Source organism: Crocuta crocuta, unplaced genomic scaffold (assembly GCF_008692635.1).
Source record: "Crocuta crocuta isolate KB4526 unplaced genomic scaffold, BGI_CrCroc_1.0 scaffold94, whole genome shotgun sequence".
NCBI lineage: Eukaryota > Metazoa > Chordata > Mammalia > Carnivora > Hyaenidae > Crocuta > Crocuta crocuta.
Genome location: NW_027530180.1, coordinates 428528 through 452885, shown reverse-complemented (window position 1 = coordinate 452885; position 24358 = coordinate 428528). Strand labels below are relative to the sequence as shown.

General features: G+C 44.2%; 1 protein-coding gene across 1 annotated transcript; it reads left to right on the top strand.

The window, feature by feature from the left end:
• Positions 1 to 352: 352 nt before the first annotated feature.
• On the top strand, positions 353 to 7635 carry MRPL15 (mitochondrial ribosomal protein L15). Its single transcript, XM_077765019.1, has 5 exons — positions 353 to 518; positions 1366 to 1520; positions 2293 to 2458; positions 6371 to 6494; positions 7136 to 7635. Exons 1-5 carry the CDS (start codon positions 411 to 413, stop codon positions 7471 to 7473), a joined length of 891 nt encoding a protein of 296 aa, XP_077621145.1. The 5' UTR covers positions 353 to 410; the 3' UTR covers positions 7474 to 7635.
• The last annotated feature ends 16723 nt before the right edge of the window (positions 7636 to 24358 follow it).

Sequence of the window (24358 nt, the reverse complement as noted above, 5' to 3'; positions counted from 1 at the left end):
AGGTGGAGCTCGGGAAAGACACTGCCTCATAAAGAGGACAAGGCGACCCGGCAAAACGTGCCAGGCCAGACTCCAGGACTCTCTAACGCACAGCGTCTTCGACGCGCGCTCTTCTAAGGCCGCGGAAAACGCCGTCTGCTCAAGACAAGGTCAACGCACCTCCCTCAAACGATGCTCACGTCCCTAGTGAACTAAAACCATGAAAAAGATGCAGAGCAACAGAGACCGCGAAGCTGCAAAAACCCCTACGCCACCAGGGCCTCCCGGACGCCCCCAAACCCAGCGGCCGCGAGCGCCGCACTTCCGGCTTCACGACAAGGGTGGGGCGGCGGCCGTAAAGCAGCGCGCGGAGACCACGTGGGCTCCGAGGCGACCCCGGGCGCCCTTGGAGGGCCGTGGCGGTGCGGGTCATGGCCGGTCCCCTGCGGGGCGGCGGGGCGGGGGCTCTGGAGCTGCTCCGGGCCCTTCCCCGTGTGAGCTTGGCGAACCTGAAGCCGAACCCAGGCTCTCGAAAACCGGTAAGCGGCTGGTGGCGGTGCGGGGAGGCGCTGGCGCACCGGGCGACGGAAGCGGCCTGTCTCTTCTCTCCCCTGAAGGGTGTTGGGATGAACGTAGGGTTGCCGAGCCCTCGTCTCGACTGCACGGAGGAGGGTTCCCACACGGCCCCAATTCGTAACGAGAAGGTTTATATTGTAAAGCGGAATTCTGTAATTGGGGCGGAGGAGCGAAGTCGGTGGGAATTAACAAGATGATCGTCTCGTTCAGAATTGGATTTAAAATAAGGCACTTTCCCATTACCTTTATTTTCGTGGGAAAGGTTTGGGTTGATGACGGTGGATGTCTTTTCTGCAAATCACTGCATACAGCTGGAAAAGCTGTTAATTGACATACTGTCATTTATTTATCTTTAAGAAGATTTGATTTCCACCCAGCGTGGAGTTGGAACTCACAACCCGAGAGGGAACCAGCCAGGTGCCCCCGCACACTGTCATTTAAAAAATCAGTTCGTTGTTTTCACGAAGGGACAGGAAGTTGATTTAGGAAAATTACTTTGTGAGTTTGGGTTTAAATAATATACCAGGGCAACGGTTATGTATTTACAGTTAATGACAACGTAAGTGTTGTTGAATGTCGTGTCAGCCTTGTTTGTTGTGGATGTTTGATTTTCTAGGATTTTTGTTTTCATTTCCAGCGTATCTAGAATCCTTATCTCCATTCCGTCCTTGGAACTTTGCCTTTGAACCACAATTTGATGCTAACTTAAAAGTGTTGGAGGGTAGAGCACCGAGAACAGAGCTTGGCACGTAGCGTGAACTGGGGGTACAGGTTGACTGGATCAATGAATGGTATTTCCTTTCCTTGTAGGAAAGAAGGCGAAGGGGTCGGAGAAGAGGTAGAAAATGTGGCAGAGGCCATAAAGGAGAGCGGCAGAGAGGAACCCGGCCCAGACTGGGTTTTGAGGGAGGCCAGACTCCATTTTATATTCGAATCCCAAAATACGGGTTTAATGAAGGTCATAGGTAAGGTTGCTTTGCTTTTTAAAGGAAACATCCCTGATTTTCATGGACAATCACCAAAAAAAAAAAAAAAACTTGGTAGAAATTTAAATTCACTTTGAGTCAAACTTTTATTGTTGTTTCTCTGTTTTAATATTTGGTAATGAGATTTAGCCTGGATTAGTAGGAAAAAAAGCCCAGACTTTATACTCAGACCTGCAAAGGAGAATATAAGACCCGCTTTTGTGTGGTTGGTTAGAGGCTTAGCAATAATATATATAAAAACCTGAACAATTGTAGTCACCCCATAAATGACAACTACTCTGGTTACTTTGAGCTCCGTTAATGCCTAATTCAAATTTGACAAATTTATTTGAGTGAAGTAAATGCTTAGAGAGGCAAACTATGTTTAATGAAATGAACTATGGGTTTTGTTTCATTGACAAAAAGCAAGCAATATTATGTGTTTTTGTTGCACTCACGATGCTTTTATTTTATTTATTTATTTTTAATGCTTAGTTTTGAGACAGAGAGAGACACAGAATCTGACGCAGACTCCAGGTTCTGAGCTGTCAGCACAGAGCCCCATGCAGGGCTTGAGCTCATCAACCGCAAGATCATGACCTGAGTCGGACGCTCAACCGACTGAGCCACCCAGGCGCCCCAGGATGTTTTTATTTTTGTTAAGTCATCTAAATCGAGGGAGGACAATATAGGACAGAGCTTTGAGTCAGTTTGAAGAACTTACAGGAAGAGAAGTTTGACTGAGTTTCCCAATTGTTACTTTGTTTTGTAGCTTCAGACGGCAGTATCAGCCTTTGAGTCTCAATAGATTGCAGTATCTTATTGATTTGGGTCGAGTGGATCCTACTCAACCTATTGACTTAACTCAGCTTGTCAATGGGAGAGGTGTGACCATCCAGCCACTTAAGAGGGATTATGGTGTCCAGCTGGTAGAGGAGGTAAGTCTGCATGAGATTTTTGGTGTTACATGAAGGCTGTTTCTGATTACCATATAACCAACACTCTGCCTTTTAAATTTTTATTTCTTTAATTAATTAGTTAATTTAATTAATTAGTTAATTAAATCTTTTTGAGAGAGTGCAAGTGAGTGAGGGGCAGAGAGAGAAGGAGAGAGTGCGGAGCCTGGAGCAGGGCTTGAGCTTTCCTGGAGTGGGGCTTGAACTCACGAACCATGAGATCATGACCTGAGCTGAAATCGGCCCAGGCACCCCAATTTTTTTCTTTCTTTCTTCCTTTCTTTCCTTCCTTCTTTTTATTTATTTTTTAATGGTTATTTATTTATTTTGAGAGAGAGAGATAGAGAGCAGGGAAGGGGCAGAGAGAGAGGGAGACAGAATCCCAAGCCAGCCCTGCACAACAAAGAGCCCATTGTGGGGTTCTGGAACCCATGAACCTCGAGATCATGACCTGAGGTGAAATCACGAGTTGGACACTTACCCTACTGAGCCACCCAGGCCCCCCCTTAATTTTTAGTTCTTTTGAGTGTCCTATAACCATTACTGTGTGTTACACTCCGTTGTAGTGTGAAGAGATCGGCCTGCTTTCCTGAGGGGCCTTCGTATCTGGTTCTGGGCTGCTCTTCAGTGTAGCTGTTTAGCTTGCCCTCTCGCTCCCTTTGATTCTCTACTCAAAACATCCTATCAGGGTTTTATGACAGAATGCTCACAACACCTCCCCTCCCTCCTCACACTTGTGTCTGCTTTACCCTGTGCAGAGTATTTTTCTGCACAGAGTATTTTTCTTTGAATATATAAACACTTGACCTTTATCAGCAAGTAATGCACTTATTTTTTCATTCTCTTCTTCACACTATAATGTAACTTCTTTGATGACAAGTACTTGGTTCATTGCTATATTTTTAGTATTGGAAATATTGGCTCATAATAATTAGTATTTATGGAGAAAAGGAATGAATCAAACCCAGTTTCTTTTTTAGAAGGTTTCTTATTTATTTTTTTAATATTTGTTCATTTTTGAGAGGGGGTGTGTGAGGGGCAGAGGGAAGAAGACAGAGATCTGAAGCAGGCCCCACGCTGACACCAGAGAGCCTGATGTAAGGCTCGAACTCATGAACTATGAGATCATGACTTAAGTTGAAGTCAGATGCTCAACCGACTGAGCCACTCAGATACCCAGAATCAAATCCAAATCTAACTGCAGCAAAGAATTTTTCTATGCTTCGGTTCAGGTTATGATCTCATGGCTTCTGAGTTCGGGCCCTGCGTCAGGCTCTGTGCTGACAGCATGGAGCCTGGAGCCTGCTTCAGATTCTGTCTCCATTTCTCTCTCTCTCTCTGCCCCTCCCCTGCTCACACACTGTCTCTCTCTCTCTCAAATATAAATAAACATTGAAATGTAAGAAAAAAAGAAATTAGCCAAGAGTTTCATAAGCAATTAAATTTATTCATTAATAGTTTTGTTTCTTGGAGGTAAGACAGCTGTGTAAGTAACTTGGTGTCCACTAGAGGGAAGCATGTGTTTATGGAAGAACCTTTTAGGTTCCTTTGAAAAAGTGAACCTTGTGGAGAAAAGTTTTCCAAATAAAATGATTTGAAAATAAAATACAGAATACACCATTAAGCCTTAGTATTCTATTTGGGCTATATAAGGGAACACACGTATAAATTAATACGGAAAAATCTGTCACCTTGTCAGCCAGTAAACACACCCCAACAGCTCTCAGGCACGTGTCTGTATTAAACTAGGAAAATAACCCTGAAAACTACACCAGGGCAACAGTTGAGTTAAGTACAGTTGCACAGTCACTTGCAGCTCTGTAAACTGGCTTTTCTGGATTTTAGATTTGCAGTAAATAGTGGTAATAAGACTTACTCCTTAGCACAAAATTACCAATTTCAGAATATATGTTTTCAAGGAATAACAACATAAGGGAAACTTCACTGATATAAAGACATTCCTAAAAATAGTATTTATAGTGCTGAAAACACCAGAACTAACTCTAATGCTCAAGAAAAGGGAAACAGTTGGGCGATCTGGAAGAGTTACTGAATTTCACAGATAATATGGCAAGACCTGATTTCATTTTTTATTTATTTAAAAATATTTTTTAAAGTGTTTATCCATAGTAGAGACACACACAGCGCTAGTGGGGGAGGGACAGAGAGGGAGGGAGACAGAATCTGAAGCAGGCTCCAGGCTCCGAGCTGTCAGCACAGAGCCCGACGTGGGGCTTGAAGTCATGAACTGTGAGATCATGACCTGGGCTGAAGTTGGACGCCCAATTGACTGGGCCATCCAGGCAGGCACCCCCTATTTATTTTTTTAAGTTTATCTATTTATTAAGAGAGAGATTGGGGGAGAGGGGCAGAGACAGTGAGAATCCCAAGCAGGTTCCACATTGTTAGCACAGAGCTCAATGTGGGGCTCAAACCCATGAACTGTGAGATAATGAACTGAGCAGAAATCAAGAGTCAGATATTTAAGTGACCAAGCCATCCAGGTGCTCCAGATTTTTAAAAAAGATTTTATTTTTAATCTCTACGCACAAGAAGGGGTTCAGACTCAGACACTTCTCCAAAGTGGACACCCAGATGGCCAACAGACACCTGAAACGATGCTCAGCATCCTTCCTCATCAGGGAAATACAAATCAAAACCACACTGAGATACCACCTCACGCCAGTCAGAGTGGCTAAAATGAGCAAATCAGAGAACTCTAGATGCTGGCGAGGATGTGGAGAAACAGGCACCCTCCTACACTGTTGGTGGGAATGCAAACTGGTACAGCCCCTCTGGAAAACAGTGCGGAGGTTCCTCAGGAAACTAACAAGAGAACNGTGGAAACTAATTTGACAATAAACTATTAGAAAAAAAAAAAAAGAAGGGGTTCAGACTTACAACCCCAAGATCAAGAGCTGCACGCCCTACTAACTGAACCAGCCAGGTGCCCCTGTTGTCAGATGTTTTATTTTTCCACTGGTTCCAGCCCACTAATCTCATCGCCAATTTCTTGGCCTCTCGTTAACTTAGGGATAAGGAAGAGAAGTTTTCTCCATGTCAGCATGGCAGACATGCTCGGGGTCGCCCTGTGCTGTGGCCCACATTGCGATGCTGGGCAGGTACCTGGGCCCGTGCTCCCATGAGCTGGCCCAGACCTGGACTCCCATGGCAGGCGTGAGGGGCACTGCAGGCATGGTGGGGCCGGTGTGGGCTGCGTACTGGCCCCTGGTTCTGAACTGGGTGCCCTATGTCAATGGCAAGTTTAAGAAGGATGATTAAACTGACCCTCCTTGGATCCCTCTGGTGTCTGCTGCTATTGTCTCCTTCAATGGGGCTCCTGCTGTGCCTGGAACAGCCTGCGACCTCAGGAAAGGCCTCAGGGGCATCTACAGGGTGACCTAGAACTCCATGCTGCTGAAAATAGCTTTTGTGTTTGAATACACACAGCATTAAACCTTGCTCTCAAAAAAAAAAAAAAGAAAAGAAAACCCAAATGATGTGACTAGAACCCTAGCTCTGTGATCTTGACAAGTTACTTAACCTCTCTGTGCTTTGGTGTCCCCATCTATGAAACTGGTGTAGCAGTAATTCTGTCACAGGATTGTTAGGAGTAAACAGTCCACTCTTGATGAAGTACTGGCGATGGATGCTGTTGCTGCCGTCTGCTGAATATGTAGGGTGACAGCGTCCTCGCTCACAGAGGATGAAGACTGGTAAAAGGAGACAGCCTAAACAAATGTGAAAGAACTGCGTGTTTAGAGTTGGAATTACTGTTAAACTGTAGGCATTTTGGAGGAGAAAACACAGCGTAAGGCAGTTTGCCCCGATTTTATACTTTCCTTGTAACCACACCGTACAAACGGACTTTGCTCTGCCGTGTTCCGTTTCCAGGGCGCCGACACCTTTCAGGCGAAGGTCAACATTGAAGTGCAGTTGGCTTCGGAACTAGCCATTGCCGCAGTCGAGAGAAATGGGGGTGTCGTAACTACAGCCTTCTACGACCCAAGAAGCCTGGGTAAGACGGCCTGCGGGCCCTCTCTTCTCCCTCTGTCTCCCGCTGGCTGCCCGACAGGAAGTCAGAGTCCTTGCCGCTCTTGGACTTGCGGTTTGGACGCCCCGGTTTCCTGATAGTGGTGTGGCTTCTCCTCTGCCCCAGTCAGTGTGTCATGAGGTTTTTAGCTTTAAACATGGGACTTACATATGATGTTATATGCGATGTTTACATATTCACTAATTGTTCGCAACCCAGGGGTAACTTGATTTTCAAGATCCAAATTTTTGAAAATGAAGTATTTCCATTTGCTTACCTAAGACAAGCCTTTTTAATAATAATTTTTTAAAAAGTGCTTGGAAATTCTTATCTTGGTAGTAGTAAAAAAATGAATAATTAAAAGAGGGGCACCTGGGTGGCTTAATCGGTTGAGCGTCTGGCTTGGGGCATGATCTCAGGGTCGGTGAGTTCGAGCCCTGCATCCGGCTCTCTGCCATCAGCACAGAGCCCGCTTCAGATCCTCTGTTCCCCCTTCTCTCTCTGCCCCTCCCCCACTTGGGCGCTCTCTCTTCCGGTCTCTCCAAGATAAACATTTAAAAAATTAATAATTAAAATCATGTGTACATAGCCATTATTTGTATCTTTTTTGTTTAAACCCTTTTCAGAAATTCTGTGCAAACCTGTTCCCTTCTTCCTGCGTGGCCAGCCCATTCCCAAACGCATGCTTCCGCCGGAGGCGCTGGTGCCCTATTACACCGACGCCGAGAATCGTGGTTACCTGGCGGACCCTGCCGCGTTTCCTGAAGCGAGACTCGCACTTGCCAGGAAGTATGGCTATATTTTACCTGACATCACCAAAGATGAACTCTTCAAAATGCTTAGTACTCGAAAGGACCCAAGGCAGATCTTCTTTGGTCTGGCTCCTGGGTGGGTGGTCAACATGGCCGACAAGAAGATCCTGAAACCGACAGAGGAGGGTCTCCTCAAGTATTACAGCTCGTGAGGTCCCTTCCCAGAAGGCAGAGCCGTTGACGCGCCCTGAAGAGAAGAGACTGAAACGTCTATACTTCCCATCATCTTTTCTCTGGTTGTTGTTAATTTTCCATGTAGCCCTATTTCCATTTTTATCTAAAAATAAAAACACAGGAAACAAGGCAGTAAAGAAGCACTGAATCTGTGCCGGTTCTTTCTCAGAGTTTCTCGTATCCTCTTTGCCGCAAATCAAAGTGAATGTGCAGGTGGAACGGGATTGGCCGGGAGACCTGTCAGTCACGGCTCAGCAGGGGCTAGTGGCCGCCCAGCGGCATCAGTGGCCTCCCGGAAGCTGTGCAGCGTCGAGATGGAAAGCCTTCCGCTCTGGGTTGTTAACACGTGGGATGGGAGTAAGGTTGAGGACTAGTGAATAAGTAGTACAACATCTGCTCTGGGAAAACTGAAATAAAAATTCCAGGCGAATTCAATTTCTCACCTGACGAGAGTAGACAGTAATGATTAAGCCATTAGCCTTTTTCTTGAAGGTAAGCGCTCTAATTCTAATCGGTATTTTACTTATTTCATAGATATTGAAAACCTTAGGTTTTCATTCATTTAAAATGATTTTTGAAAAATTGTTCAGTGATTATGTAAGCCATAAAAACAACTGGTAATGTGAAAATTAAAGTCTGTTAATGTAAAAGTTTCAGCAGTCTGCAAGCTTATTTAGCTCTCCAGAGGTACGTAGCTAAATCATACAGAAGCTCAATTTGTCCTGCTGCAATTAAATCTTGAATAATTCAGAATAATTTTTCCACAGCAAGAATAAAATGATTCCTGGCTGTTTATTTTCTTAAAAAATTTAGGGGTGCCTGGGTGGCTCAGTCCATTCACTGTCAGACTTCAGCTCAGGTCATGATCTCACAGTTCATGAATTCGAGCCGTGCGTCAGGCTCTGTGCTCACGCCTCAGAGCCTGGAGCCTGCTTCTGATTCTGTGTCTCCCTCTCTGCCCCTTCCCCACTCATGCGCGCGTGCGCGCTACCTCTCTCAAAAATAGTCTACCCCTCCCCCATTCATGCGCTCGCTCTCTCTCTCAAAAATATTTAAAAAATTAAAACACCTAAACGATGCAATATTTTGTTAACTTCTCTACCTTCTGTATTGCTGATCTGAGATTCAATTTATAAGGTAATTTATATACCAAGAGTATGTAATTTAAATGTTTATCCAGGATTACATAGTTTGGCCTATTAAACCATTCCTTTTTTTATTTTATTCTTTTTCTTTCTTTCCTTTTTTTTTTACAAATAGTTTATTGTCAAGTTGGTTTCCATGTAACACCCAGTGCTCATCCCCACAAGTGCCCTTCTCCATGCCCATCACCCCTCTACCCCCACACCCCCATCTGCGCTCAGTTTGTTCTCAGCATTCAAGAGTCTCTCATGGGTTGCCTCTCTCCCCCTCCCCCACTGTTTCCCACCCTACTTGTGGGAGCCCGACAGTGACCACAAGAAAGCGTGGTTAGGGACACGGGGATGTGCCTGCACACGGGGCTCCCTGCCTGGGCAAAGCATGCCTGCAAACAGGATGCTCTGCCAGGAGGCCTGCACACAATATCCAAGTTTAATGGTCCGCTCGCAAACGAGGGAACATGCCCTCCTTAGAAATAAGGAGGAGGCTGGAATTGTGAGCAGGCCTCTTAGTAAACATGTTGTGGTCGCTTCCTCCCTTTGCTCCCCCCTGTCCTTGAAATGTGTTTGGCTACTTGCCCTTAATTGGTAAAGGAATGCATCTTGTAGATTTCAGTTTGTATCCAGTTACCGAGGTATAAAATAAACCTCAAGAGGGGCTTGCGTAGAATTGTTCCTCCGGCCGGAGTTGTGTCTGTGTCTGTCTTTTGTGTGTGTCTTGTCCTTTGTGTCATTTCGTCCACAACACTACTCCCCCACGGTCCTACATTCAGTTCCTCCTAATCCTCCTATAAGTGCAAACATATGGTAATTGTCCCTCTCCCCCTGACTTATTTCGCTCAGCATAACACCCCCAAGTTCCATTCATGTTGCTACACATGGCCAGATTTCATTCTTTCTCATTGCCATGTAGTATTACATCTTACAGATAAACCGCATCTTCTTGATCCATTTGTCTGTTGATGGACACTTAGGCTCTTTCCATGTGTTGGCTATTGTGGAGAGTGCTGCTATGAACATTGGGGTCCATGTGCCCCTATGCATCAGCACTCATATCCCTTGGGTAAATTCCTAGCAGTGCTATTGCTGGGTTATAGGGGGGGTCTATTGTTAATATTTTGAGAAACCTTCACACCGTTTTCCAGAGGGGCTGCACCAGTTTACATTCCCACCAACAGTGTAGGAGGGTGCCCGTTTCTCCACATCCTCGCCAGCATCTAGAGTTCTCTGATTTGCTCATTTTAGCCACTCTGACTGGCGTGAGGTGGTATCTCAGTGTGGTTTTGATTTGTATTTCCCTGATGAGGAGGGATGCTGAGCATCGTTTCATGTGTCTGTTGGCCATCTGGATGTCCTCTTTGGAGAAGTGTCTGTTCATATCTTCTGCCCATTTCTTCACTGGGTTGGTTTGTTTTTTTTTTTTTAGGTGTGGAGTTTGGTGAATTTCANCATTATTGGTATATAAAAATGCAACCAATTTCTGTACGTTGATTTTGTATCCTGCAACTTTGCTGAATTCTTGGATCAGTTCTAGTAGGCTTCTGGTGGAGTCTGTCGGGTTTTTTATCTAGAGTATCATGTCATCTGTGAAAAGTGAAAGTTTGACTANGCTGGCTTCATAAAATGAGTCTGGAAGTTTTCCTTCAATTTCTATTTTTTGGAATAGCTTGAGAAGAATGGGTATTAATGTTTTAAACATCTGGTAGAGTTCCCTAGGGTATCCATCAGGTCCAGGGCTCTTATTTGTTGGAAGATTTTTGATAACAGATTCAATTTCTTCACTAGTTACAGGTCTGTTCAGATCTTCTATCTCTTCCCGTGTGAATTTTGGTAGTGAGTTTGTGTTTAGGAATTTGTCCATTTCTTCTAAGTTGTCCAATTTGTTGGCATATAATTTTGCCTAGTATTCCCTGATAATTACTTGTATTTCTGAGGGGTCGGTTGTAATAATCATGAATGTAATGTAATCATGATGAAATGTAATCATTTTCATTCCTGATTTTGCCTATTTGGGTGCTCTCTCCTTTCTTTTTGAGAAGCCTGACTAGAGGTTTGTCAGTTTTGTTTATTTTTTCAAAAAACCAACACTTGGTTTCATTGATCTATTCAACTGGTTCTTTGGTTTCTATATTGTTTATTTCTTCTCTGATTTTTACTATTTCTTTTCTCCTACTGGGTTTGGGGTGCTCTTGTTGCTCTCCCTCTAGTTACTTTAGGTGAGCTGTTAGATTTTGCACTTGCGCTTTTTCTAATTTCTTGAAATAGGCCTGGAGTGCAATGTACTTCCCTCTTAGGACTGCCTTTTCCGCATCCCATAGAGTTTGGTTTGTTGTATTTTCATTTTCATTTGTTTCCATATATTTTTTAATTTCTTCTCTAATTGCATGATTGGCCCATTCATTCTTTAGTAGGGTGTTCTTTAACCTCCATGTTTTTGGAGGTTTTCCAGACTTCTTCCTGTGACTGATTTCAAGTTTCAAAGCATTATGATCTGAAAGTGTGCATAGTATGATCTCAATTCTTTTATATTTATTGAGGGCTGCTTCATGTCCCAGTATGTGATCTATCTTGGAGAATGTGCCATGCGCACTTGAGAAGAAAGTGAATTCCAAGGCCTCAGGATGTAGAGTTCTAAATGTGTCTGTCAGATCCATCTGGTTGAATGTGTCATTCAAGCTCACTGTTTCTTTAGTGATTTTCTGTCTGGTTGATCTATCCATTGCTGTAAGTGGAGTATTAAAGTCCCCTACTATTAGCCCATTCTTTTTAATTTTTTTTTAATGTTTTTTTTATTTATTTCTAGGAGAGAGAGAGAGAGAGACAGCATGAGCAGGGGAGGGTCAGAGAGAGAGGGAGTCACAGACTGAAACAGGCTCCAGGCTCTGAGCTGGCAGTTAGCACAGAGCCCGACGAGGGGCTCGAACCCACGAACCGCGAGATCATGACCTAAGCGAAAGTCGGACGCTTAACCGACTAAGCCACCCAGGCGCCCCATACTTTGGCTTGTTTCTTGAGGTAGCCCTTTCAAGTGGATGCCACCCCGCTCGTCATGACAGAGGATGGCCAAGTGTGCCCAAGACGTTCAGGGACCGTTCGTGCTGCCCTCAGCCCTGGAGTCGCAGCCTCCGCTGGAATTCCGCTCACCTAGTCCCCCGCCATGCACGAAAATCCGGGGCAGGGCAGTGTTGGGGCTCCGCCTCGGGATCGCGCTCTCCGGCGGGCTCTCCGTTCGCGAGGGGACGGCAGCCTTCCCCAGCCGGCCCTGCCCGCTCTGTCCAGCCCGCGGCCGCCGCCCCCGCTTCCACCAGGCCGCTGCCTTGCTGGTGCAAACGCTTCCGACTTGCCACCGCAAGCCTTCGGGCTCTGTTTTTATTTCTGAGAGAGAGAGAGAGAGAGAGAGAGAGAGACAGCGTGAGCAGGGGAGGGTCAGAGAGAGGGAGACACAGAATCTGAAGCAGCTCCAGGCTCTGAGCTGTCAGCATAGAGCCCGACGCGGGGCTCGAACTCACAAACTATGAGATCATGACCTGAGCCGAAGTCGTCCAGGCGCCCCCAAACCATTTCTTAATAACCCAGAAATTGCAAGAATCCCTGTTAGGACCATCTTCTATGATAGTCACTGATAAATTTCAGAGGACAAAAATTTAAAAACACTCTTTTTTTGGATGAAGGTTATTGAAAGTCTTTATTATCAAAACTCTAAGACACTTATGCCAAAGTACACAGAAAAGCAATGTAAAAACTCTTTACAATCACCTACTGAGTTACACAGCAAGTTGAAGTTCAAGTTGAAACACGAAAAGTAAACTAGATTTAAAGTGCTGTATTTAAAAACAAGAAAATACAGTTTGCATTTTGGCGCAATTAATATTGGAGACCTGACACTAAAAAGAATGAAGGACACATGTAAGATTATCTTCCTGAATTGTTCTATTTTGCTCTTTTCACTCTAAGAATGTAGTCTTATTCAGAAAATGACAGCTGGTCAATTTATTCGTAAGATATTTATCCATACTTATCTCAGAGGCTACCGGACCAGTCAGGTATCCTAAACTTTCATGTTAAATATGATCGTTTTCCTAATACCACTCTTAAGTCACATCTCATTTGCCTTCTTCCTTAAAAAGTGCACATGTTTGTTTTAAACAGCTGAAACACCCATAATACGCTATAGACTTTGCTTAGAGGTACTCTGTTAATGCTCTGGTGTGGCCAGAGGAAAAGCAAGCATTATTAAATATGAATGTAATCCCTATGAACACAAATTGAACCTTTTTTTTTTTTTTCAATAAAAAAGCTAGCCTGGAAAAATGTCTCATTCTATAAAGATTTATCATTTCCAAATCACAGTGAAAGGAAGTGGAGTAATTTACCAATTTTGTTTTCTATTCTGGGTATTAGAGCTACCTCACTGAAAACTGGTATCTGCCATAACAATAACATTTGTGGAATGTAATATTGTAGTGACAGTACTGAGGTTGATTGTTACAGGCATATTAAACTCTTGAGTATTAAATGGTTACATCCTATTTGTATAGAACATTGGTCCAATAACAAAAATAGAGAACAGCAGCTGGAAATTTATCTTATTCAATGTTCAGAGATAAAAGTTTTAACCATTCACTCCATTATTTTCTGTAGATAAGTCCTTTTTTCCTATTGAAATCTGATGGCAATTAAATTCTGATATTTTTCCAAGCTACCATACGAAGAGAATGCTAAAGGCCATCACTGCGCAGCAAACTGCAACGTAAAGGCTCTTCCAGTCACCAGTTCTGGTGCACTTCCAAAATATACCCAACAGTCATAGTGAGGCCGGGGCACCCCAGCCACATCACCCTTCCAGGCGCAGGGACGTTTTTTCTTTTTCAGAGACTTCAAGTGACGGAGTTGGGTTTTTAGGATTGGTTTTGGCCCCATCGATCAGAAGTGCAAATCACAGTGGCTTCAGTGAAATAAAGTTTATTTATTTCCTTTTCCCCCCAGAAGCGCTGAGACCATTGCAGGGCTGAGTGCCGGCTCTCTTGCACAGTCTCAAAGCCCATGGCTTCTCCCTGCTTAGCTCCCCCTTCCCCGGAGTGAGACGTGCATCTTCATGATCCAAGCAGGGAGCAGTAAGAGCCAGCTTTTCCGGAGAAGGATTCCTGGCAGCCGCCCCGCAAAGCTACGCGTAAATCCCATTGGCTAGGACTTGGGTACGGTTCTCTCCGGCGAGAGCCTGAGGTTTGTACTTTGGTAGCTTAGTTTTTAGCTAAAGAATTGCTTTAGGATGGGTGACTAAGAGTTGGACGTTGGGTCACCAGCAGGGGGTTGACACCTGTTTTGCTGGTGACCAGACCTCAACTCCGAGGTTAACAGACTTTCATTGCATAAGAGGTGCAGAACTCTTAAATTCGTTGTTTACCAGTACATTCACCGTTCTGGAATGCTGAGTTCAGTGAGTTATACTGAGTCAGTACGTTGATGAATTCATCAATCGGGGTGGCAAAATGCCTTCCGAGGAGGGATGACAAAGAACATTGAAGCGTCCATGGACTCCTGTGCCTGCTTTTCCTAGACATTTTGACCATAAAACCATCTTAACATCTACCATGTTAAGTATCTAGACAGTTGTATTTGAATGTAATGTATGGAGAAAGAGAGGTGATAGGCTGCAAAGAAGAATACCAAGGTACAAAGAAAACGGTTTTTTTTTTTTTATGATTACAGTGAGTCCCTAAAGGTTGAGTTGAATACATTTTTTTTTTCTAAATCACTGCTGGGAAAAGGCCCCTCAAAACTTTCTAGCATTATAAAAGTACTTCATAGTTATTTTGAAAGGATGTAATATCGAAGTATAAAAAGTAAAAGGCCTGATTTTCTTATTGCTGCCTGTCCCTGACCCATTTCCCAGAGATAACTATAAACCACTGTTTAGTGTCTTTTTTTTTTTCTTTTTTTTTTTTTTTGGTCAGAAAGGGATTGATTGTTGCACTGGTCTGACCTTGCTTATTACATCTAATGTATATCAAAGACACCTTTTTCCGCGGACTTTCCGTTAGAGTATTTAAACTTTACACTTTTAGTCTTAAATCCTGTGAACTAGGGTTCTCTGAGGAGTCACCTCACCTTTCTTAACTGTGAAATGCAGTGACGCTTAATCTCGGAGTTGTGTAACGTGTATCCAAGAGTTGTGTAACATGACCTCTGAAGTTTCTGCTCTGTTACCATAGCGATGTTGCCTGGGGCTGAGAAACGCTTGTTTGACCTCCACTTGTTTGCTTGGAAATGAATTTCCTTAACTTTGAACGCATCCCGTTCTGTATCCAGGTGTGAACTGTGGAAACAAACCCAAGAGGTACCGGTTTTTTGTGGACCGGAGCCTGGGGACACGGCTGGAGGCATGTTAGCGCCTCGGTTTCTTTGTGCTGCTGGAGGGCTTTCTTTTGTGATTCAGTTCACGATGGTCCCCCATGGAGGGGCCGGAGTTGCCTCCACAGGAAAAGTGCATAATTGGAAACGAGGGAGAAGTTGGTCATGTCAAGGTGGATTCCCCGGGAAAAAGCCCAGAATGCCCTTGGGAGGGCCCTTAGGCCCCCCCACCCCCCGCGTGCACGAGCACTGAGTCACCCGGAGTTAAAGCTGGGAAAGGAGCCGGGCAAACACAGCACTTAATGGTGGCTGTCTTAGGTGGCCGGCAGGTGAAGGGAAGTCGGGATAGAGCGACAGAAGGAAGACCGAAAACAGGAAACAGATGTCTGGTGAAGTAATGCTGGACGGTGCTTATTCGGGGGCCTGGGCTTAGTCACAGGCAGCTGTATCCTGGCCTCGCTGCTGTCATCGTGCAGATAAGTCTCCGCCCGAACAGGCACGTTCCACAGGGTCTGTCCATTCTGTTTATAAAACAGGAGATTCTTTTTTTTATGCTTATTAATTTATTTTTGAAAGAAAGAGAGACCGCGTGAGTGGGGGAGGGGCAGAGAGAGAGGGAGACACAGAATCTGAAACAGGCTCCAGGCTCCGAGCTGTCAGCACAGAGCCCGACGCGGGGCTCGAACCCACGAACCGTGAGATCATGACCTGAGCCGAAGTCGGACGCTCAACCGACTGATCCCCTCCCCCAGGCGCCCCATCAGGCGATTCTTAAATTGCTGTATAGCAGGGGGACACACGTTTATTTTAATAATACAGTGGCGCTGGAGTCCAAGGTGCTGCTTGTGTACAGGGTTCGTGGGAGAGCACAGCGGTAGATGGTACATGTATCCTGTTAAAACTGAGTCATTTGGGGGGGGCGCCTGGGTGGCTTAGTCGGTTGAGCTTCCGACTTTGGCTGAGGTNCATTTGGGGATTTTCTGGAGAAAAGCAAGAAGCTTTCAGTCTAGATTGAAATCCTTACCTGGTATGCGGCTTCAGCCTGTTTTCAGTGTGTATGGTGGCCTATTTGTGTGCAAGACTAGAGACAAGTTTGAGCTGCTACGCAGCAAAAATGATTTCTTTTAAATACCTCAGAAATAATTACCATGAATTTCCTTTTTATCGAGTTCCTGGGTTTATTTTCTTGTTATCTTTTTTTTTTTTAATGTTTATTTGGAGAGAGAGAGGGCATGCACACGTGTACAAGCAGGGGAGGGGCAGAGAGAGGCAGAGAGAGAGTCCCAGGCAGGGTCCACACGGACCTCCGAGCCTGGTGCGGGGCTCGATCCTGCCAACTATGAGACCATGACCTGAACTGAAATCGAGAGGCAGCTGCTTGACTGACTGAGCCACCTGGGTGCCCACTTTTTTTTTTCCTAAAAAAATATTACTCTTTTAAAAAAAATTTTCTTTTTTATGTTTATTTGTTTTTGAGAGAGACAGAGAGAGAGAGACACACACACACAGAGACAGAGCACAAGCATGGGAGGGGCAGAGAGAGAGAGAGGCAGACACAGAATCTAAAGCAGGTTCCAGGCTCTGAGCTGTTAGCACAGAGCCCAACGCAGGGCTCGAACCCACAAACTGTGAGATCATGACCTAAAGTTGAACGCTCAACTGACTGAGCCACCCAGACACCCCCCAAAAATGTTACTCTTTATTTATCAGAAAATGGAGCGGCTCTGGAATAGTCAAGAGAATGTCAGGTAAATAGCAGAGTAACCCAACTCAGTGCCCGGGAATGAAGCTCATGTTCATAGGAATCCCAGAATGGCTGTGTCTACATGTTTTGCTGGAGAGTCACACAAATGTGGGAGCAGAAGTCCCCGTGGCAGAGCCGGCCTGCAATCCCGGCTCCCACCACAGCCTGACCTGTGCGTTCCGTAGTCTGAGGTGTGAAGAGGGGACACAACCCCCCTCTTTCTGCCTGGGGACTCAGCGGGGTCACCTGTGGGGAGGCTCTGGGCTCCGAGGGCGGGTATGCAAGCCACCAGTGGTGCTTTACTTGGGCTCAGATCCCAGTAGCAGCCTTGTGACTACTGTTGAACCTCTCATGCCTCAGTTTCCCACGAAAAATGGGGGCTAATGATAGACCCTAACACACGGTTGCGAGGAGGATTGGAAGGGTCACTACTTGTACCGAGTGCTAGCACAGTGCGTGGCACAGGCGTGCCTGTGTTAGTGAATTAAGCCTCTTTTACCTCCCCTCTGCGGTAGCCATTCTACAGATGTTACTTCTTTGCTCCTGAAGATTTTCATATATAATCAGTACCTTTTTAATGAAAAGGAAAGCATGCTACACTTCCTTATTTGTATCAGGCCTCGCTGGAAAGGTACACTTCATTTATTTTTTATTTTTTAACGTTTATTTATTTTTGAGAGGAAGACTGAGCATGAGCAGGGAAGGGGCAGAGAGGGAGGCACAGACTCTGAAACAGGCTCCAGGCTCTGAGCTGTCGGCACAGAGCCCGATGTGGGGCTCGAACCCACGAACCATGAGATCATGACCTGAACAGAAGTCAGACACTCAACTGACTGAGCCACCCAGGTGCCCCAAAAAAGTACATTTTAAAGAGAGAGCATGGTAGGAATTAGACCCAGAACCAGGAGGATTAAGTTGAATTTCGGTGACTTAGTCACTGATTTGCTCTGCCATTAATTTATAAAAGCCATCTACCTATCTGGGAAATTGAGAAAAAGTTGAAAAAGTTTAAATAGCTATTATATCAATCCTACAAATTCTATATATATTTAAAAAATCTGGAAACTATAGAAAAAGGGAAGAAAAAAAGTTAATCAATTAAGATTTGGGTCTGTAATTTTCTTTTTTTTGTTTTTCTGTATATATTTTTTCTTTTTGTTTTTTGAGAGAGAGAGAGAGAAATTAAAACTTAAATAAAACTTAGATTAGTAGCATTAAAATTTGTAAGATACAAGAAACCAAAATGTAACGTAATATTTCGAGATTTCTTCTGACCGTACAAAAATTATTCTGACAACTCACTATGAACTTAGATCAACAAGAGCCAGAAACTCTCACAAGTGCCCTGTGAGGTCAGTGTATTTTCCATTTTACAGGCGGGGAAAACGAAGTGCATTTTCTTCGGAGTTGGTATGGAGTAGAGAGTAGAGTATTGCCAGAGTCCGGCTCCAGCAGGCCTAGGGGTCCCTGAAGGATGGACGGTGTTGGCGAGGGAGGGAGGGAGAGAGCCCCGAGATCCTTTCTGATCACAAGGCAGGTGTCTCTGTCCTGTCGGTTTTGGTGTCTTTATTTATAGGTCAAATGTTAACGTGGCATCAGAAAATGGAAATTATACAATGGATGGCTGTCTGTGATAAGATGTTTTTGGAAAATGTACAGAAACAGGTTTTACAGAAGTCTTCTTGCAGAACGGCCCCAATTACAGTGAGGTTGAGTAACTAAGAAAATAACAGGGTGTTCACATTTTAATAACACTAAGATTAAGCCATAGGTTTGTAGCTACTCTTATCCATCCTCCTCACAGTTGCCAGGGTAAGGGAAGGTGTTTGTGGAATGCAGGCCTTAGGGAAGGGGTTGCTATACGCCATCAGTTAGCAAAGGTGTATGTAGTAACTTATGTTCTGCCCTTATCTGTTCCTTCTCTCTAAGTTAGGCTCTTTGTCTCTGGGCAAGGCTTGATTTTTCAGTTATATTCTTTATGGCACCAGAGAGCCAACCATACCTTTAACGAGTTTAGCTCATTTCCAATATGTAGAATAGCCTCTTCGAGTGCATTTACCTTTGTGTCTACTTTTATGATTTCTTGAATAGCTAGGGCCTGAGAGACATTTTTGGTTAGATGATTTACATGTTGAGCTGTATGAATATCCTGGACTAATACAATGGTAGAAACAGCATTGTACGTGTAAAGGTCAATCTTTTATGAGTAAGGGTCATTAGCCTGTTCATAGTTCAAGGGAAAGTATGTAAGGAAACAGGACCTGCCGGAGACACGATGTCTGTTCCCATAATCAAAGAAGTTCCCACAATAAGTTCCTTCACAAGGTGCAATCATCATACCAGGGCCGGAATAAGGGGACGAGTCACTCCCGATATTGATCAACAAGGTACCTTAGGGGTCGGTGCTCAAGCAGAAATAATTGAGTGGGGGTGGATATCAGTCATCATCTGATTGGCAAGAGACCATGCAAACTTGCTTTAACCTCACCAGGAGTTTTCTCGACTAGTGGGCTCAGAACGGCTCCCAACAGAGTATATATAAAAGGGGAAATACAATCCGATATGTGCCCTTCAACAAGATGATCAGGTCAGTATAAAATGTCCCATACTAATCCTAAGCTTTCAGTGAGTGCTTTTTTTGAGGAGGCTGGGCAGTGTGCCCTGCTCTAAATCAATCATAAAGGTACCCACGAGCTTGCTAGTTCTTGTAAGTCCAGATGTAAAGTAAAATCCCTTTGCAAGAAAGGAATTCAAATTTCGTAAGGGAAGAGGTCAGTAGGAGCTGACCGTGATCTTCAGAGCTCTGGTCCTGTAACTTCACAGCCTCGTACATGTGGTTTGCCTTTCTCCTCTTCCCTACGACTCCCACGTTTGTTGATCTTCCGGCAGATCCTTTCCACTGCAACCCCGTTTCGTGGTAAAGACGATCCCATCCTCTCTCCAAAGAGGCTCTGCTTCCTTGGCTAAGGCCTGGGCCTCGATACCTCCTTTTTAATTTTTATTTAATGTCATTTATCTATTTATTTTGAGAGAGAGAGAGCCAGAGCGAGTAGGGCAGGGGCAGAGAGAGAGGGAGAGAGAGAATCCCAAGCAGGCTCTGCACTGTCAGTGTGCGATACCTCCGTTTTTAAAGGGGCAGGTTCACGGAGGTGTGATCTACGTGTAGCAAAGGTGTTTGGGTGTAGAGCTGAGTTGTAACATGTTCATATAGTCCTACCACCACCACCACCACAGTCAGGACAGTTATGTTACCTCTACAGTTGCCCCTTGTTCTTTTGTAATCCATCTCTTCACCCAAATCCTAGCAGCCAGTGATCTGATTTCTGTCCCTGTAGCATTGTCTTTTCTAGAATTTCCTATAGATGGAATCATACAGTTTATAGCATTTTGAGTCTAGCTTCTATCCTTGATGTCTTGATTTGGTTTAGTATTAGTGTAATTAATACTGGGCAAATGGAATGATTTGGAAGTGTTCTCTCCTGCTTTTTTGTTGTCATTTTGTTTTGTTTTTATTTTTGGTTTTTAAGGAAATTGTGAAGAATTGGTGTTAATTCTTCTTTAAATCTTTGGTAGGGGGGCACCTGGGTGGCTCAGTCAGTTAAGCATGTGACTCTTGGCTTTGGCTCAGGTCCTGATCTCATACCTTGTTGGTTTAAGGCCTACATCAGGCTCTGCACTGACAGCATGAAGCCTGCTTGGGATTCTCTCTCCCTCTCTCTCTCTCAAAAACAAGTAAATAAACATTCAAAAAAATTTTTGGTAGAATTCACTAGAGAAGTCATCTGATCCTGGGCTTTTCTTTGTGGGAAGTTGTTAAATTAAATTAAATTAAGTAATTAAGTTAAATTAATGAACTATTTATTGGGAATTTTTAAAAAGTTATTAATTCAGTCTCTTGTTAGACATCTTTTCGAATATTCCCTTCTTTTTGAATTCATTTTGGTAGTTTATGTCTTTCTAGCTGTTCATCCATTTCATCTAGATTAATTAGTTGGCACGCTATTGTTTACAGTGTTCTCTTATAATCCTTTTTATTTCTGTAAGGTCGGTATTAGTGTCTCTCATTCATTTCTGAGTTAGTAACTTGCTCTGCATGTGGCAAAAATACCTTTATTACTGTAAGAATAAATATATTTTTAAAGTAACCTCTGTGCCCAGCTTGGGGCTTGAACTCACGACCTGGAGATCAAGAATCACATGCTTTACTGACTGAGCCAGCCAGGTACCACGTACTTTAAGAATATTTTAAAATCAAGACATTTTTCAGTGTAAAATGTGTTTAAAATACAATGATAGTAGTAGACACACTACATGTAATGCCAGAAAATTGCAGCCAGGCTGTGAAAGTGTAAGAATTCTACACTTTTTCTTGTGTACTTCCTACAAGTCTTAAAACTTTTCTTAGCAATGCCTTCTTTTTATTATTATTTAAAAAATTTTTTTTTAAATTTATTTTTGAGAGACAGAGAGAGACCGAGTGAGCAGGGGAGGATCAAAGAGAGAGGGAGACACAGAATCTGAAACAGGCTCCAGGCTCTGAGCAGGCTGTCAGCACAGAGCCTGATGCGGGGCTCAAACCCACGAGCTGTGAGATCATGATCGGAGCTGAAGTCGGATGCTCAACTGACGGAGCCACCCAGGCACCCCAGCAATGCCTTCTATATCAACCAGAAGATTATGGGTCTTTTGTTTTTCTGCCTCCAAAGTTCTGTCAACATTAAGTTATCACTCAAAGATGACTTTATAACACAAGGCCACACGTCTCAAGGACCAAAGATTTATAATGTAGTAGGTGTTAGAATGTACTAGGTTGTTTATCTTGAGCATAAAGGATGACTCTGGTCCAGGAAAGTTCTTGGGGGAGGTGGGTCTCTTTTTATTGCCTCTCCGGTTGGCAGGCAGGGACGGTTCCTCAGGTAGGAGCTGCCCTGGAAGTAGGTCATGATTATCGTTCTTGTTTCACAGACACAGAGGCTGCTTAAGGGAGAGGTAAATGAGCTCTGCTTTGCACAGGAGTCACATCGGATGAGAATGAGGGCACAGCCCAGTGATCCCGGCACCGAGCCTGCTTTCCCTCTAGAGTCACATCGAAGGGAACAAAACTGACTCCTGAGGGGATTTGCGTGGGGGGTTGAGCCTAATGTACACTTACTGTTTCTCATTTGTGAATGTCATTTGTGATATCTCTGTAATTTCATTTATTGACTGAAGAAGAAAAGGAAGAATTCCAGAGAAAGCATTAGATGCTGCTGGATATTGTTGGAAGTTGGGAGAATAAGCTGGTGTCCGTTCTCAATGTTGGGATGAGTGGGTTGTCCATGCCTTTTTCCTCATTTACCTAACAATCTCTTGGCTATGTGTATGTAATAGCTATTACGAGTGAGATGTTGGCTTTCTCTTTTGAAAACAAGGAGTGAGGGATCCACAGAAGTAATGAACAATGACTCTGAGGCTCTTTACAGCTTTAAGTGGCCCTAAATTGTTCTTTCTTCAAGTGGAGACTTTCAGAATCTCTCTCTCTCTCTCTCTCTCTCTCTCTCTCTCACACACACACACACACACACACACACACACACGAAATTTAGCCATCTAAGATTAGGCAAGGCTGCCACCTAGTGACCCAATGCGAACATTTCTCAGGGAATTTCTACCTTTGATTTTGGTCTGGATTAATTATAATCATTAATTATTCATGAATTTATATATTCAACAAATAGAAAGTACTCACACACTAGATACAATGCCAAGCACCGGAATGCTAAAATCAGAAAGGCAAAGTTATTGCCCTCCAGGCACACACAGACTAGTAGAAAGGAACAGATGAACTAAACGAATGAATAGTTTAATCACAGTGCAGTAAATGCTTGAAGTGACTTACTCCCAACACTCTGGTTCACCTATAATTTTAAAGGAATCGGCACCTCAGTCTAGGCATGTCCAGCCCACGTTTTTCATTGCTTGTAGCTGGTGACCATAAAAAGGAAGGGGGAGGAGGAGGGGAGGGAGCAAAGTAAAAGTAACAACAGTGGTTGTTGATTTTCGCTTAAGTCTCTTACTATAGAGCTATGTGGACGTTGACTCTCCCAAGTTTCAAAAACTGACATTTACAGGACCTGCTAGCATCTTAAGGATACAGAAGACAAACTCTTGCTTCTTGAGATGATATGCGATGCACACATACTTGAAATCCAGCCGCAGACAGTCCAAGGCAGAGAAGCCCAGAAGTTGTGCACCGTGAGCTAGCCTTAAACGTGGCAGCAAAGTGGCTTAAAACAAGAGTTTTGCACGAGGTGGTCGTGGGTGTGTGTCCCAAATCAGCTGCTTACCCAGGAGAGCTCCAGGCCTCAGCGGCCTTCCTGGCCAAATGACAGGCGCAGTAGTGCCTTCTTCGTTTGACCGAGGTGCTGAGTATGACCGAAGAGGTACACACATCACTTAGCAAGTGCTGAGCAGGGCAAAGGTCCCGTAAGCACGAGCACTCATGTTTGTGAAGACGTTCTGTGGATCGCTTCAGGGAAGACCGTTCCCGACAACGCAGACCCTTTTCCTTACATGGCAGAATCTCATAGTGACCACTACTTGCTGCACCTCCCTGCAACCGTGTGGCCAGAAGTGAGATTTTTTTTTTTACATGTTTTATTTATTTCTAGTAGAGAGAGAGGGAGAGACAGCGTGAGCAGGGGAGGGTCAGAGAGAGAGGGAGTCACAGACTGAAACAGGCTCCAGGCTCTGAGCTGGCAGTCAGCACAGAGCCCGACGCGGGGCTCGAACCCACTAACCGCGAGATCATGACCTAAGCGAAAGTCGGACGCTTAACCGACTAAGCCACCCAGGCGCCCCATAGAAGTGAGACATTTTGTGCCACCTGCGTTTTGTTCTCTCACCTGGCTAGTTTCTCTCTCTAGACCATTAGGCTGGGCACCTGCTATAATTCAGCCAATGCCAGCTGCCGGGGAGACAAAATAGAACCCGGGGACATTACTTTTAGCACTGTTTTAACAGGAAGGTGTGGGCAAAGGGGTAAGTGGACGTGTTCTTAGAGGCTGTAGTCACAAAAGAGTTGGTTATTAAAGGAATTTCATGTAGGGCCATTAGCTGTTTTGGAATGAATAATTGAACAGCACCAGTTCATTTAAACTAACAAACTAACATAAAACCTCTTGTAGAAAAGGGGAAAATGAGTTTGACTTCTGAATTTTTAACATCTAAAAAGATCTTTACATATATTTACAACTATCGGCTTAACTGACTGAGCTACCCAGGTGCCCCTATTTACAACTTTCTGATTCTATTTACACAATGAGACACCATCAAACTCTGAAATACCACGAACCAGCACAATGGGCATCCTCTGGGATGCTTGTTACCAATGCAGAATTTCAGTCTTCACCCCACACCTTCTGAATAAGAATCTGCCTGCTAACAAGATCCCCAGATAATTTTTGTACACGTTTGAGTTTGAGAAGCTGGATACAAGTTATGGCGCTCGCATATTGCAGTAGCACACGCTGAACACTAGGGGGACCCATTTCTTCATATTTCCTATGCTTCCAAAGGGTGAATTAAGAACCACCACTTGTACATTTCTGCAATCCCCCCCACCTCCCCCCCCAACTCCACCTCAGCAAA